Source organism: Lagenorhynchus albirostris, chromosome 2, assembly GCF_949774975.1.
Source record: "Lagenorhynchus albirostris chromosome 2, mLagAlb1.1, whole genome shotgun sequence".
Classification (NCBI taxonomy): Eukaryota; Metazoa; Chordata; class Mammalia; order Artiodactyla; family Delphinidae; genus Lagenorhynchus; species Lagenorhynchus albirostris.
In genome coordinates, this window is record NC_083096.1 from 56,937,533 (window position 1) to 56,953,558 (window position 16,026).

The following is a 16,026-nucleotide window of genomic DNA, read 5'->3' on the forward strand; positions in this document are numbered from 1 at the left end:
GCAAGTGAGCACACCAGTGAGGAGTGAGGGCAATTACCCTCACGTCTCTCTGTGTGTGTGTGTGTGTGTGTGTGTGTGTGTGTGTGTGTGTGTGTGTGTGTGTGTGTGTGTGTGTGTGTGTGTGTGTGTGTGTGTGTGTGTGTGTGTGTGTGTGTGTGTGTGTGTGTGTGTGTGTGTGTTCTTGAGAAGGTGAAAGTAGGTTAGATCTGCAACAGGTTTTTTTTTTTCCTTTTAACTAATTTATGTCAAGCCACTCCTCACAGCTGTAGACAGGAAGTGCTATTTCCTGTGCTGATGATATAATATAGTGCAGAGCAGGGCAGCGTTTGAACTGATGGCAGCACTAATGACTCTCAGTAAAACAGTGAAAAGATAAATGATACTTAATCAGGAAAATGTTTAAATAAGCAAGTGCCTGGATTCCACAGGCAAAACAACCTGAACTCATTTAAGTGAAGTTAAGAGGGTAATTTAAAAAATAGACTATTTGCTTAGGACTTTATATTTTTCAAAATGGCATATAGTCATACTTATGATGTTCTCTGACAACTCTGTGGGGTAGTTCAGGGTTCTTAGTGTAGTTTTAGCAGTGACTGAGTTCAGATCAGAGGGGCCAAATGATTTGCTTCAGGTCACACAGCAGGCCATTGACCAAGCTTAAGTATATAATTTATAGTTTCCAATATATTTGCAATACATTGCTTACCTGCTGATGCATCAAAGCATCCTACTAACCTTGTTTGAATACACGGAATGTGTACAAAAACAGAGTGAGTTAAAAACAAGATTGCTCCCGTGACCGTTTGGGGCTTCTTAAAGTCAAGAAACTCATAGATCATGAATAACAAACGGATTGTCATACTTAGAATTTTGAAAGGAATCTTTATATATGGATAATGGCTATTTACAATTCTTAAGTAGGCAGCCATATTAGTTTCTTACAATTATACTTTTCATAGTACTTCCATATATACTATCTTGTGGAACAAATCCCTAAGCCAGGTACTTTTTCTATGATTCATATTTCACATATGGAGGAAATAGGTAGAAATAAGTTAAGGATTTGTCTTAGGTTAACAGAGTCGGTAGCAGAGCCAAGCATAGAATCCAGGTTTCTCCTAAATTCTAGTGTGGGGCTCTTTTCAGTACTTTACCATCTAATTTTTATTTGTTACAAGCAAATGCTCATAATATATCATTGATTTAAATAAGAAGGTGTCCTTAGAAGATAACTAGGAATAAAATCGTTGGTGTCTCACTTTTCAAGAGTCAGAAAAGCCTGCTATAAAACACCTCATTATAGCCTATCTTATCTAAAAGATAAGTTCTCAAACAAATTGTGATGTTATTTACACTTTAACAAAGTAGCTAACAAAAGGACCAAACCAGACCATGTAATTTAAGTATCATTTTCTGACTGCTATAAAAATAACCATGAAAAGGGAGAGATTCTATGCAATATAGATCAACAGATGGCTAGTCTCGCAGGCACTTTGAGATCCGTGGCTCTTTCATCTTTACCTTAGAAAAGAAAAGGTAACTGACTTTGTAGCCAAGGGCACAGGGCAAAAAGCCCTTTCCCATGTTAAAATAGCATTCCATAGTTTTTAGAAGGTGAAAATAATCATATTACCATATTCAGTATGTGTGTGTATGCAGAAGAGAATAAATATCTTTTGCCTTTAATCTCAAAGTCTAGGAGCCAGGGTATCTGGTTTTATTGCTGGCTTTGCAACTAATTTATACCCTGACTAGAGTATTTTTGCTCTGCTTTATTGTAAGCAAATTCACACCCTTCTAGAGGAGACAGCCTATAGGGAATACCACTGTACTGTATCTAGAAGTTTTATGTTTTCTTTCTTAAGTTCTCTTCCACTCGTCAGTCACTTACCACTTGTAATGGAAAATGATAAGCCTAGGTGATAGGTATTTCAACCATCCAGAAAATATCACAAAGAAGCTGAAGAGAATGTGAGCAATTTCCACACTAGGATGGGTTAGAGGTTAAAATGAGACAGTTTATAATCACTTACATTATTGATCATAAGATGCATTATCGTTTTTGGAATTAGGTCTCGGATACATTTGTTGATAATAGACATGTAGGAGTCTACGAGGTTGCGAATGGTCTCCACTTGCCTCTCCAACTGTGGGTCCATGGAAAAGTTTTCTGCTTGGCCATTCTCATCATTTTCAGTCTAACAGAAAGGAAAGCCAAACATGGATTATTTCACATTTATTCAGAAGAGAAAAATACCAGACATTATCAGATGGAAGACTTCTGTTTACTGAATTTGGAGTTGTACTACTAGATGGTAACATCTTTATCTTATCAAACAGCCATTAATTCTGAAAAGAGATCAGAACCATGCAGTTATTATGCTACCTTTAGCCTGCCACAATTGAGGAAAAGCAAGTATTGTAATTCTGAATGAATGTTTAGATGGATGACCAGATAAACAGAGCACCTAACAACATACCTCCAGAGAACAATCTAATCTTAAGCCATTTGCAAGCTGGCCAAAGAACTGAATCCAAACATATGATGCAGATGTACACTTCTGGGAGGCGTCTCCAGGGATCCTATAGATTAGAAATAACCTTGGTGTTGTTCTGGAACTCCTAGGTCTGCTCTGGAATGGATCAGCACTTGGATCAGTCCAGATTTAAAACTAAATCTCCTAGGCCTGGCCTGGAGCCAAAGTAAGAGATATAGGGGATAATTCATTTTTCCATGCTCTTGCTGGAATTTGTTATATAAATTCATGCTTCTGTCATCACTACTAAAGGCTGGCTCAACTGTGAAAAACTTACAATTTTAACTTCTAACTTGTTATTCTTTGAATAAAACAGAACACATCCACACACAAAGCATTTATTTCTGCAGCATGAGAGAAGCATCTGTTTTCTATACTATGGGACTTGAGTTAATTAATTTTGGCTTATCCACCAGAGGCTGGGCTGGAATGGCATCTTCATCATTAAGGACTGACCTATTGGCTTGGCATCGAAATCAGTTTAGAACAAATGGTCTCCATTTCAAGTCAGGTTGAACCATCTAAGCCCCAGAACATGATACAAATATTGTTAGTGGTCTGGCTACTTTCTAGCTTTGGAAAGATTTAATTATGAATGCAAAAAATAAAAGGGGAAAATAATTTATTGCTTCCAATGTGGACATGAAGTACTTTTCTTTCGAAATGTACATACTTTGATATGCCGGGTTTTTACTCATCCAATCAGTTCTCGGCAAAGCACCGTGCTGAATCGCTTAAAGACATCTATAAATAAGCCTTAACTTTCGATCAATATGCATGTGTGAAAGGCATATTTGTAGGCTACAAAAATCAACAATAACAAAGGTAGAAATCAGTTCTAAACATTTATAAAGGCTTCTGTTGCTCTTCTAACACCTTAAAAATATTAAAATAATATGTGCTCACTCTAAAACACAGTGGTCACTTTCCAATCCTGAGAGTCTGGCCCCATACTTCAGGGTGACAACTGGAGGACATTTCTTTTCTTTTTTTTTAACATCTTTATTAGAGTATAATTGCTTTACAATGGTGTGTTAGTTTCTGCTTTATAACAGAGTGAATCAGCTATACTTATACATATGTCCCCATATCTCCTCCCTCTTGCGTCTCCTTCCCACCCTCCCTATCCCACCCATCTAGGTGGTCACAAAGCACCAAGCTGATCTCCCTGTGCTATGCGGCTCCTTCTCACTAGCTATCTATTTTACATTTGGTAGTATATATATGTCCGTGCCACTCTCTCACTTCGTCCCAGCTTACCCTTCCCCCTCCCTGTGTCCTCAAGTCCATTCTCTATGTGTGCATCTTGATTCCTGTCCTGCCCCTAGGTTCTTCAGAACCATTTCTTTTTTTTTTTAGATTCCACATATATGTGTTAATATATGATACTTGTTTTTCTCTTTCTGACTTAATCACTCTGTATGACAGACTCTAGGTCCATCCACCTCACTACAAATAACTCAATTTCATTTCTTTATATGGCTGAGTAATATTCCATTGTATATATGTGCCACATCTTATTTATCCAATCATCCGATGATGGACACTTAGGTTGCTTCCATGTCCTGGCTGTTGTAGATAGAGCTGCAATGAACACTGTGATACATGACTCTTTTTGAATTATGGTTTTCTCAGGGTATATGCCCAGTAGTGGGACTGCTGGGTCGTATGGTAGTTCTATTTTTAGTTTTTTAAGGAACCTCCATACTGTTCTCCATAGTGGCTGTAACAATTTACATTCCCACCAACCGTGCAAAAGGGTTCCCTTTTCTCCACACCCTCTCCAGCATTTATTGTTTGTAGATTTTTTGAGGATGGCCATTCTGACTGGTGTGAGGTGATACCTCATTGTAGTTTTGATTTGCATTTCTCTAATGATTAGTGATGTTGAGCATTCTTTCATTTGTTTCTTGGCAATCTGCGTATCTTCTTTGGAGAAATGTCTGTTTAGGTCTTCTACCCATTTTTGGATTGGGTTGTTTGTTTTTTTGTTATTGAGCTGCATGAGCTGCTTGTAAATTTTGGAGATTAATCCTTTGTCAGTTGCTTCATTTGCAAATAGTTTCTCCCATTCTGAGGGTTGTCTTTTCGTCTTGTTTATGGTTTCCTTCGCTGTGCAAAAGCTTTTAAGTTTCATTAGGTCCTATTTGTTTATTTTTGTTTTTATTTCCATTTCTCTAGGAGGTGGGTCAAAAAGGATCTTGCTGTGATTTATGTCAGAGTGTTCTGCCTATGTTCTCCTCTAAGAGTTTTATAGTGTCTGGCCTTACATTTAGGGCTTTAATCCATTTTGAGTTTATTTTTGTGTATGGTGTTAGGGAGTGTTCTAATTTCATTCTTTTATATGTAGCTGTCCAGTTTTCCCAGCACCACTCACTGAAGAGGCTGTCTTTTCTCTACTGTATATTCTTGCCTCCTTTATCAAAAATAAGGTGACCATGTGTGTGTGGGTTTATCTCTGGGCTTTCTATCCTGCTCCACTGATCTATATTTCTGTTTTTGTGCCAGTACCATACTGTGGAGGACATTTCTGAGGCATCTAACTGCTACTACAGCAAGAGAGAGGATTGGAAGTTTCAAAAATGACAGTCGTTTCCCTATACCATTTCTTTTTAAATGGTCTTTGGTCACTGAAAGAATTAAATCAGGTAGTTCCTTATTTTTATTATTAATTTGTAATATAAGCACAATAGGATCTGGGATAAATAGGTAAAAAACTAAGGTCATAAATTGGTAAAGTGATAGAGGGAAGGTCAGCCATGGCAGTGAAAAACCAATTGTTTTCCCAAACTTCTTTCCAGGGTATAAAAACCACTGCAGATTGTGTTCCATGCTGAGCCCAAATTCTAAGAATCAGTGGTAACTGCAATGTTGTTTTAAGGGTATTGTATTTGAAAGTAAAAACTTTAGGTTCAAATTCAGGCTTTATCATGTAGTGGTTGTGTGGCCACACCTCACTTATTTAATGTAACTGAGACTCAGCTTCCCCATCTTTAAAATGGGAATACACTTCTCTGGAAAACTTGTGGAAGTTAAATGAGATAATGCATATGAAGTCACCTAGCCAAGGGTCTCGTGGGTGCTCAATAATGTTAGTTTCTCTCTTTCCTTTCTGAATATTCATGGAATGAGTTAGAGAGCCACTTGATTCTCAACACACATTATGGAAATTTAAGTTGAAAAATTTGAGCACAAAACATTTTCAATTCCAACCATATAAAAATGGCAAACGTATTTTTTTATACCACCATGTTTTCTGCAAGCTAGTCCCTTTGCCTGGAATCCCCTCCTCCCATCTGTGAAGATCTTTCATCTTTCAAAACCCAGCTCCCTCATCACCTCTTCTAGACAAACTCCCGATGGCCCTCAGACCCTCCACCGCTCCCTGTACTGTACTTCATCTGTGTCTTGTACTACTGTTTATTATTTTATCCAGCCTAATTTTATGCTTCTCCACTATTAGACTCTGGGGTCTTGTTTCTCTCTCCCTTCTCAGCACCTAGAACAGAGCTTGATGCACCAGAGAAAGAGGAGAAAGAGGAGGAGCTGACACTACAAAAGGGTTTACCTAAATCAAGAAAGCTGCCTAGAGCTTCCCTGGTGGCGCAGTGGTTGAGAGTCCGCCTGCCGACGCAGGGTACACGGGTTCGTTCCCCGGTCCGGGAAGATCCCACATGCTGCGGAGCGGCTGGGCCCGTGAGCAATGGCCGCTGAGCCTGTGCGTCCGGAGTCTGTGCTCCGCAACGGGAGAGGCCACAACAGTGAGAGGCCCGTGTACCGCAAAAAAAAAAAAAAAAAAAGAAAAAAAGAAAGCTGCTCAGTGCATTTCAGGATCTCCAAGAGTGTCTACTTGTTACAAAAATTGGAGATGAGAGAAACCGCAAGTTGATGAGTTAGGATCCACTACTACTTGATCATAGTGAGGATGATAAAATGATGATGAAATTATGTATATAAGTGAGAACACATGACCTACAGCTTTGTGATGAAAACATCTTTTACATAAAGCAATATAAACCTCCATAATGGATAAAGTACAATTCAGTTTGTCTCTCTGATCTGAAACATACTGGGATTTTGCTGTTGTATTTAACAGAAGGAGATGATGGCATTTCAGCATCAACATACTACCTCTCCCAGGAACATTTATTGAGCACTTACTGTGTTCTAGGTACTGTGATAAGCACTTTACATAGAAGATCCACACCACAACCTTAGGAGGTGGGTACCATTGTTACTGTCAACCTAAGAGCACACTGAGGCTCTGAGAGCTGACACGCTTTCAATAAGTGTAAGATGAATATAATGTGAATCCAATTTCTGATTTTCCTTAGGTATAAAAAAATCAAGAAGTATTATGAAACGGGAAAATCTATAATATATCAAGTTAGCTTCACAGATAAAATGATAAATGTAAAAAGAGTTTCTAGGAAAAAGATGCCATTTTAAATACTGATATTTGTTAAAAAAAAAAAAAAGTGATTGAGCCAAAAGAGAAAACCAGAATAAATAGCATTTATTAAAAGAACCTCTAGGAACATGAAACACCAGGAAAATTATACCACCATTCTTATTTTCATATAGAACACTGAATTTCCCCACTTCACACTATTCTTAACATTTAGCCTTGCTTTAATTTCTGCATATAAAAATATGCAAAAGACATTGACATTCACTTTCTGAAATCAGATGCAAATAATAAACAAAGCATTAGAGTGAATGGAGAACACTGAACGGTTTAATTCTCAACATTAAAAAAAAAAGAAACATTCCAGAATAACCAGTAAAACAATTAGAAATTCTCTTTAGTTTTTGGAAATACTAGTAGACACGTAGTCACATGCAAATCTTAACTACTCTGATAATACCATGGGCATGATGGGGACTCACAGAATTCAAAATGCGAATTTAATTTCTTTTCTGATTTTAGAAAGAAAGAAGGAGTAATTTCCCCTTCCAGTATGTCTAAGATGAATGGGGAAAATGTACATATGTGGAAATTATCTTTTAACTGAGTAACTGCAGAGAGCAAATACTCCCTTTTCTCTAACTCCAGTCTTAAGCAAATTCTCTATCATTCTCTTTTCTGTATGAACACTGGGTATGACTATGTATTTTTTTCTTTGTTTAAACTATAGGATTGCAATAGGATTCTTTGCAGTCTAAGCACTGAAGTGACAGCTGTTTATCATTATCCTCATCAAGGGAATGTAAAATAAAAATAGTAATTTGTCTCTGATCTTTGAGGCAAAAAAGAATGGTCTGCAAACATTTAACCTTTTATGTGCAGGTTCATTGATGCTGTTTACAAAATGTGAATAATATTGTGAAAACCAGCTTTCTTCTGAAAAATAACAATGGACAGCCTTCCTATTGTAAATTTTTTCTAAATAGCTTTTGAGAAATCTAATGCAATTTAAACAATCAAAAATAGCAACTTAGCACTATAAATGTAAAATTGTTTATAAAAATTAATATTATTTGCACGTATTCAAGAAACAGCCTGCTTTATAAAATTTTAATTTAAAAGCTTTCTCCTAAAGACTTGAAACTTTAACAAGTGAAAGAATGATAGAGCCAAATCAGAAATAATTCCCACAATACCTCAAAGCATCCACTATAGAAGCTCTGGGCTTGATCAGGATATCTATTTTTCATATGTTTTGTTTCTGTCTCCTTCCTTTCCTTAAAGCTCTTACTTAATTATGTCGTAGGCTTCTTTGAGGATCATTGAAACCGTCTAAATAAGGCTGGTGACTGCAACTCTTTAAAAGTGGAATAATAGAAATCCGAAGTATCCTGGCAATAATATGCACATAAACATACTATTGAGCTAAAGGGGAGTTGGCTGCATCTCTTCTCAGCAGTGGAGAACTTTGGGAGTTAATGTACAGATCTACACAAGTGATTTTTCCAGATAACCAATGCTTGCCCCTTTTAAAGCATCTTATTACTGTTATACAATTCTCCACTCCCTTTAAAAAAAGGGTAAAAAAATCATTTAACTTTTCTTAGTGAAGCAGGTTGTCATTCTGAAAATACTGTTTCCATGGTAATGCTGCTTTGAATTTTCTAGCCCCAAAATATGGAGAATGTTTCACTAAGAACCTTTCCCCACTTCCAGTCATTCACTTCTGATTTGCAGAGGCCAGAAAGATAGGCAATGAAACTTGTAAAAAATAAAAACAACAATGGGAGAAACATGCTCCAGGAAGCCTTTGAGGATAGTCTAGGCTACAGTCTGGTACTTTGGGGCAGGTATTTCATTATTATTTCAACATAATAAGTTTATTTTTATGAACTTACCTGTTCTCTGGAGAATGCTAATACACAGTCTCACTATAGATTATAAAATAGTAAGTGATTCAGTGTTACATTGCTTAGTGGAGTTTATAGGTGCTGTAAGAATTCAGAGAAGCAGAAGATCAGGGAGGCTGGGATGGGGAGTTACAATGGTCTCACTCTAATGATTTAACTTTACTTCACAGCATTCACTAATAATTGAGAAATCTAATGCAATTAGATTAAGGGAGAGAGAGATGAGTCAAAAAATGATCCATCTTCATCCTCTCTATTCTATCACAGGTCTTGCCATCCCTCCTCTGTTGGTAGACCAAATATAAATTTGGGAAGCCTCCTCTCCCCCACTCTCAGTCCTGGTGGTTAGATGGGACCTTACTGATAGGGCCAAGTCCCCCCAAATACCCATCTGGCCTGGCCTCTGCGATGGTAGACGGCAATGTGACCAAGCAAAGCCAATCACAGCACATTTGTCAGAACTGTTAGGAAGGAGACGTTCCCTTTCAGTTAGGATGAAAACTTTTTAAGATGTAAGCCTGAGGGCTAGCCTGTCTCAGAGCGAAGAGGGGTCAAACCTGCCAGTGAATGAAGTCAACAGAGAAAACTGCATAGCTGAGACACGGAGAGGGGCAGATATTTAAAGACATTATTGGAATGTCCAGATCCAGCTGGGACAGCTCTATCTACCTCTGGATTATACAGTTATACCAGTCAGTAAATGGTTTTGTTATTTTTAAAGAGTACACTTGAATTTAATTTCTGTTACTTATGCCCTAAAGAGCCCAAATGAATAAAACACTTAGATATTCATGATGTTCTCTCAGCCTAAAACTTTTTTCTTACACCTCCTCCTGTTCGTCCTCAACGGTTTAGCGCGAATGTAACACACCTTTGAATGCTGCAGCTAAAACACAACACCCTCTGAACATTCAGTTTAGATTTTTTATCCTTTGTCTTGTATCTTTGTTAGGTATGTAAATGTCCATTTCCCTAACCAAAATGAAAGCTTCCTGAAGGCAGGGATCATAATGGTTGATGGCAAATCCACAAGAAAAAGGTGAAAGTTATAGGGCTAAAATGATGCTCAGATAATCCTTAGAGGATACCATTACTACATTGATGCATTCTTGTTACATTACTACATATACTAGTTAATGGGCTATATTTTTCTTTTTTTCTTCAACCAAATTGGTAGACTGACTTCTACCATATGGAAACATTTCTACATTGAAAGTTATGATGAAAAAAAATCTCACTAAATGATAGGAAAATGTCAGATAGTTTTCAAACGGATGTACATTCACTGACCCATTTAATCCTACAGCAAGCTTATGAAGTAGATATTATTATTGTTGTTGTTATTGTTGTTATTTGCATTTTACAGATGAGGAGACTGAGAAGTAAACTCACTTGCTTAAAGTCACTTAGTTAATAAGTGGTAGAGCGGGGATTCCATACAGATATTCCAATTGCAAAATGTATTCTCTTAACTGCTATACAATATTACCTCTTCTCCATTCTTGATTAGGGTGGGGTTGATACTCACCCCACCAACAAAAGTGATCTACAAATACCTTGAAATGAAAGATGTACTTCCAAATGCTACTAGGATGACCAAATATAGTCCTGTGAGAAATGCCTTATAGAAGTAAAACAATTCTTCATGATGTTGGTCACAATGAAAGCTCTTCTGTGATTCAGAGTGATTCTTTTGATGCTGCTAATTCTATAACGTCACTATCATCACAAATGTTTTATACTCAAGTAACCAAATATTATGATCACAAGATAAATCTTAGTGGTTTCATTTGTAAGAAGATAATACCTGAAGACTAGGAACAAAAATGACCATCTCAAAAGAGTAATCTATGCTTTTAGAATTCTACTTTTCTTATCTAAAATGCATAACTGCAGGGAAATTTCAAGTTATTACATCCATCATACCATTTGTTTAACAGATATTCTTAAAGCTCATTCATTTTAGAATCAGGGTATTAAGGGATTATAAGGTCTATGCAAGGAAACATTGGGTCTTGTTATAAAGGCTGAAAGATGGACAAAGATGTGAAAGAAAAATCATAAATATTATAAAACAAAATTTATCTATTGTTTCATTCTTCAGAAATGTTTACATGGATGAGTACTGATACATCACAGTAAAGTTAATAAAGTCCTAGAGAAAGCAGGGGCAATAAAATTCAAGTATTATGAAAACACTAATTTAGTTCTTCCTTATATTATGAGGTAAATAATCTTAAAAGTTCAATATAAATACAGTATCACTTGCTTTACATGCAAAAACATGTAAAAAACAAACGAAAAAGAATACAATGGATTACAAACACACAATGGTAAAACGCTTTAGGTAGAATCGTTACTTCCTTCAAGAGTGTAGGAAAAAAAACGAAGCCTTTAAAGAAGAAGCTACAGTCAAGGGTTTTAAATTTCTCCAAGGTCCACTGAACACTGTAGTTGATAAAGCTGTCAACCACAGAATTCTACTGCAGAATTCCCAAAGGCCTCAAGATAACTTTTTCATCCATCCCTACAAATGAATTAGTGAGTACACCTTGAGGGCCCAACAGCCTTACCAGACGATCCAGGTAAAACATCTAAAAGCTGTTTTAGACAATTTAGATTCATTTCTGTTAATATGAGAGATGAAAGTAAAATCAGAAGAAATTCGCCATGTTGAGATATTGCAAATTTCTTGTTTCCAACGTTCAAAGGTAGAACATTTCTGGTGACAGCACTGGACCACATCTGTCTGGGTCATAAAATAGACAGCACATACATTGGAATTGGAAAGTTACTTCCAAAGTTGCCAAAAACAGAACTCCTGTCTTTGTAGATAGTCGTTCCCAATTAATACTCTAAAATGTAAGCAAGTTCGTCTCAATTTAGGCAAAATTTCAGTTTGCAGAAAATAGAAATTCATGAAGATGATAAAAATAAAATATACTGTAGATGCTGAAACTACTGATATTGAAAGTAAGATTGATTGGACAAAGAGCTATATAGCAGAAGTTATAACCATTTAGTCTGGAGTTTGTCTTTTGTTACTTCTCTCCATCCCTCTTCTGAAACTCTGTGTGTGTGTGCGTGTGTCTGTGTGTGTGTTGCCTGCTTACCAATATGGAGGATGGAACATATATTTTAAAAAAAACTTACTTTGCTTCACCTTAATACTGATATTTGCTTCAGCTATCAAATTTTGTCTACTTTTCACAGAGTGGTGAAAGTTAAGAGAGACAAGATGACATAAAGATCATGGGGCTTCCCTGGTGGCGCAGTGGTTGAAAGTCCGCCTACTAATTCGGGGGACGTGGGTTCGTGCCCCGGTCTGCGAAGATCCCACATGCTGCGGAGCGGTCCGGGAAGATCCCACATGCCGCGGAGCGGCTGGGTCCGTGAGCCGTGGCCGCTGAGCCTGCGCGTCCGGAGCCTGTGCTCCATAGCGGGAGAGGCCACAACAGTGAGAGACCCGCGTACCGCAAAAAAAAAAAAAAAAAAACCAACAAAAACAAAAAAAGATCAGCAACTTACGGTTTCATTTATAATAAAAATTAAAACTCTTCTAAGGTAAATTTATGAAAAGGTGCAATTACTATGAGAAAAATTCTATAGTATTTTAAAGTTTGTATACATGAGATTGTACTGAGGGCTGTGTTAATAAAATTTGTAAACACGACTTGAAGTATAAGAGAAAAATTGATGTGGTTTCTTAAAAACTTTCTTCCCCTAGACTGTTTCAAAAGTAGTTTAGGAGCAGATATCAGACTACAATCACTAACAGATGTTGATCAATCAATCTACGGTTCCAAATAATGTTTTTTATGACCAGATCAAGTTGTTCCTTTACAGAATAACAAGGTAACTTTAGATTAGAGATGTAAATATTGCTAAGAAAATGTACCAATGCATGTATTCACAGTTTCCCCTGAATTTCCCTTTTTCCTAACCATGGCTTCAAAATTCCTAGAAATGTTATTATTAGTGAGTACTATGATATTCCCTCTGCCAATTGTTTACGTCTACTCAATCCATATAAACACTTTCAAAGTAAAATAGATATAATGATTTCTGAATTAAAGAGTTGTGTTCAATAATGTATTAAAAACACAGACACAGTCACTTCTTTTAGCTTTGAAATGACCAGGCAGTCAAGGAAGATATACACATTTGCTGATCAAAAGAGAAACACATAGCTTTATCTGCATCATTTCTAGGAAAACAGACCAAAAAAATAACTGTCGATAATTTTTAAATGCATTCACAGACACCATCTCAGTTGAGTCCCAAAACAATCTTATGAGAAAGAAGTATGGGAAGGAATAAAGGAGGTGATCAAGTTAGACTACTTGGTTCTACCACTTACTAATTCTGTGTCCTTGGGCAGGTTAATTAATCTCTGGGCGCTTCAGTTTTCTGTCAAATAGAGTAATAATGGTACCTATTATAATTATTACCTATTATAATTATTACCTTTCAAAGGGTTGTTGTGTGGATTAAATAAATTACTAGGGTAGAATTCAGAAGAGTGCCTGGCACATAATAAACCCTCAATAAATTTTAGCCATTATTATTCACTAAGGAAGAATAAATTAAAGCACAGAGAGGGAAGAAGATGTACCTGAGATCATAAAGAGAGGAAGATCCAAATGGAACTCCGACCTAATTTTCCTTGTATACATTTCATGATCTTTATATACCATCTCACTGCTTTTGCTCATTAGCAATACCTCAGTAAAACGAAGTATTAAGGGGCTTCCCTCGTGGTGCAGTGGTTGAGAGTCCGCCTGCCGAAGCAAGGGATGCGGGTTCGTGCCCCGGTCTGGGAAGATCCCACATGCGGAGCGGCTGGGCCCGTGAGCCATGGCCGCTGAGCCTGCGCGTCCGGAGCCTGTGCTCCGCAACGCAAGAAGCCACAACAGTGAGAGGCCCGCGTACCGCAAAAAACAAACAAACAAAAAACCTGAGTATTAAAAGTAGAATTAAATAGAAAGTGAGAAATTTATTCATAATTATAACTTTTTCTTACTCCTCCAATAGGTGATGGATACAGTGTTTTAACACTCCAAAGAAATAAAATAGTGTCAACCAATAGAAATATAATGCAAGCCACATTTCTGTAGCCACATTAAAAAAAGTAAAGCAAAATAAGTGAAGTGCATTTGAACAATGTTTTATTTAACAAAATATATCCAAAATATTATCATTTTGACATATGTTTATGGGATAAGTTGGATCTCCTCAAACTTCCTTTGTTGAAGTCCTAACTCCCAGTATCTCAGAATGGGACTGCATTTGGAGATAGAGTCTTTAAAGAGGTAATTAAGTTACAATGAGACCTTTAGGGTATGCCTTCATCCAATATGACTGTTGTCTTTCTAAGGAGAGAAAATTTGGACATAGGCATACACAGAAGGAAGACCAGATGATAACAGAGGGAAGATGGCCACCTATAAGCCAGTAAGAAAGGCCTCAGACGAAACCAATTCTGCTGACACACTGAGCTCAGATTTCTACCTTCCAGAATTGTGAGAAAATAAATTTCTGTTGCTTAAGCCACCTAGTATGTGGTAGGTTGTTATGGCAGCCCCAGCAAACTGATAAAATGTATCATTAATATAAACATCATTAGATAGTTTCCTCCCTCCTTTCTCCCTCCTTTCCCTCCTTCCTTCTTTCTTTTTCTGTTTTTTTTTCCACCTAGTCTTTGAAACCCAGTGTGTATTTTACACTTACAGCACATCTCAATTTGGACTAGGCACAGTTCAAGTGCTCAGTAACCATAGTGGCTACCTCACTGGACAGTGTAGACACAAGTGTAGGTACATGGTATTATATTTTCCTAAATAAAGGTTTCTTTTTAAGCTCTAAAGAAATTCTGCTCATTTAGAAAACTTTATAAATGGTTACACATTAACAATCCTGTTCTTAAGTTCCAGTTCTACTGTTAAACAATATTGCTGACTCATGCTGATAAAAATATTCACATTAGATTGATAGTCTCAGAATGGCCCCCTGATAAATCCTATGTTTCCTGGTTAAGTGTACAAAAGTTTTATTTCCTTTTGGTTATAGTGTCAAGTGAGACTTTGAGAGAGCATAAAATGGTCTCATTAAGGTAATCAGTTGTGCACTTAATTTTAACTTTTATTGAGATACCGTCAGTATGGGGATGGAGTTTAATGAGCATTTACGGCTTTAAGGTGACAAGAATAGAGAATAATATGCTTTACAGATATCCACTTGAAATAATGAAAGTATTGGTATCACACTCCATTCTCATTCATCCATGAATGAGAATTTTCTAATCTGTGGATTTTCCAGATAGTCAGCTGGGATGTGATTTTAGTTTAATGACCATTTTGTTGCTCATGAATATCCTAGTCTCAGAGCCAAGACTCTCCTTCTTCTCCAAATCAGAGAAATTTGTTAATCATCAGTGTTTCATTGAAAAATTTGTCAGAGAGCTAAGATTGAATTTACTAATTAAACTGATAATGGGGAAATCCTGTGGAATTTTGTTTTCATCCAGGACTGTTTTAGTACATCTCAATGCAAATCTACTGAAGGCTGATGTTAACTGGAATATAACCAAATGGTTTTTAAAGCCACTACTCTTGTGATAAATCCTACATTGCTAAGGACTATATCTACTCACACCCGGTGTTTGGTGGTTTTTACTCTTCTGTATGCACTCATCTACAGAATGTACAACTCACAGTTTTACTTGGAAACTGGCATAATCTTTAGGTAAAAACAGGTAAAATACAGAGCAGAATTTACATAACTTTCTAAAGTATTGTTTTTCAACTTGGGGTTTGTGGCTATATTCCTGAGGAGAAATTTTTTCAATGACAAAGTAAAAATTTTGTGCTTTTGCTTTACTATAATTTAAAAAAAACTGCAATGATCTCAATGACTCCATTTTTTTTTACCATTTCATGCATTAATATTTCAATTGGTATTTCTAAAAGATTAGGACTCCTTTTCAAAAATATAACCATAGTACTATTGTCACCTCAAAAATATTTAACAAGAATTTCTTAACATCAGTGACTTTTAAAAAAATCTATTTATTTGGGAAATTTTAAATACGTGTAAAAGTAGAGAGAGTAGAGAGAATAATATAAATTAACCTGGAGGTGCTCATTACTCATCTTCAGTAATTCACCACATG

The 16,026-nt window shown here is 36.6% G+C and overlaps 1 protein-coding gene across 6 annotated transcripts in view; it reads right to left on the reverse strand.

Annotated features, from left to right (window-relative positions):
* DNM3 (dynamin 3) overlaps positions 1 to 16,026 on the reverse strand; it is a 571,744-nt gene that overhangs the window by 37,260 nt on the left and 518,458 nt on the right. For all 6 annotated transcript variants that reach the window (XM_060133190.1, XM_060133198.1, XM_060133181.1 and 3 more), the window contains one exon: positions 2,034 to 2,198. In XM_060133190.1, the coding sequence (XP_059989173.1) occupies positions 2,034 to 2,198 (165 nt within the window). The remainder of the gene's footprint in view (positions 1 to 2,033; positions 2,199 to 16,026) is intronic.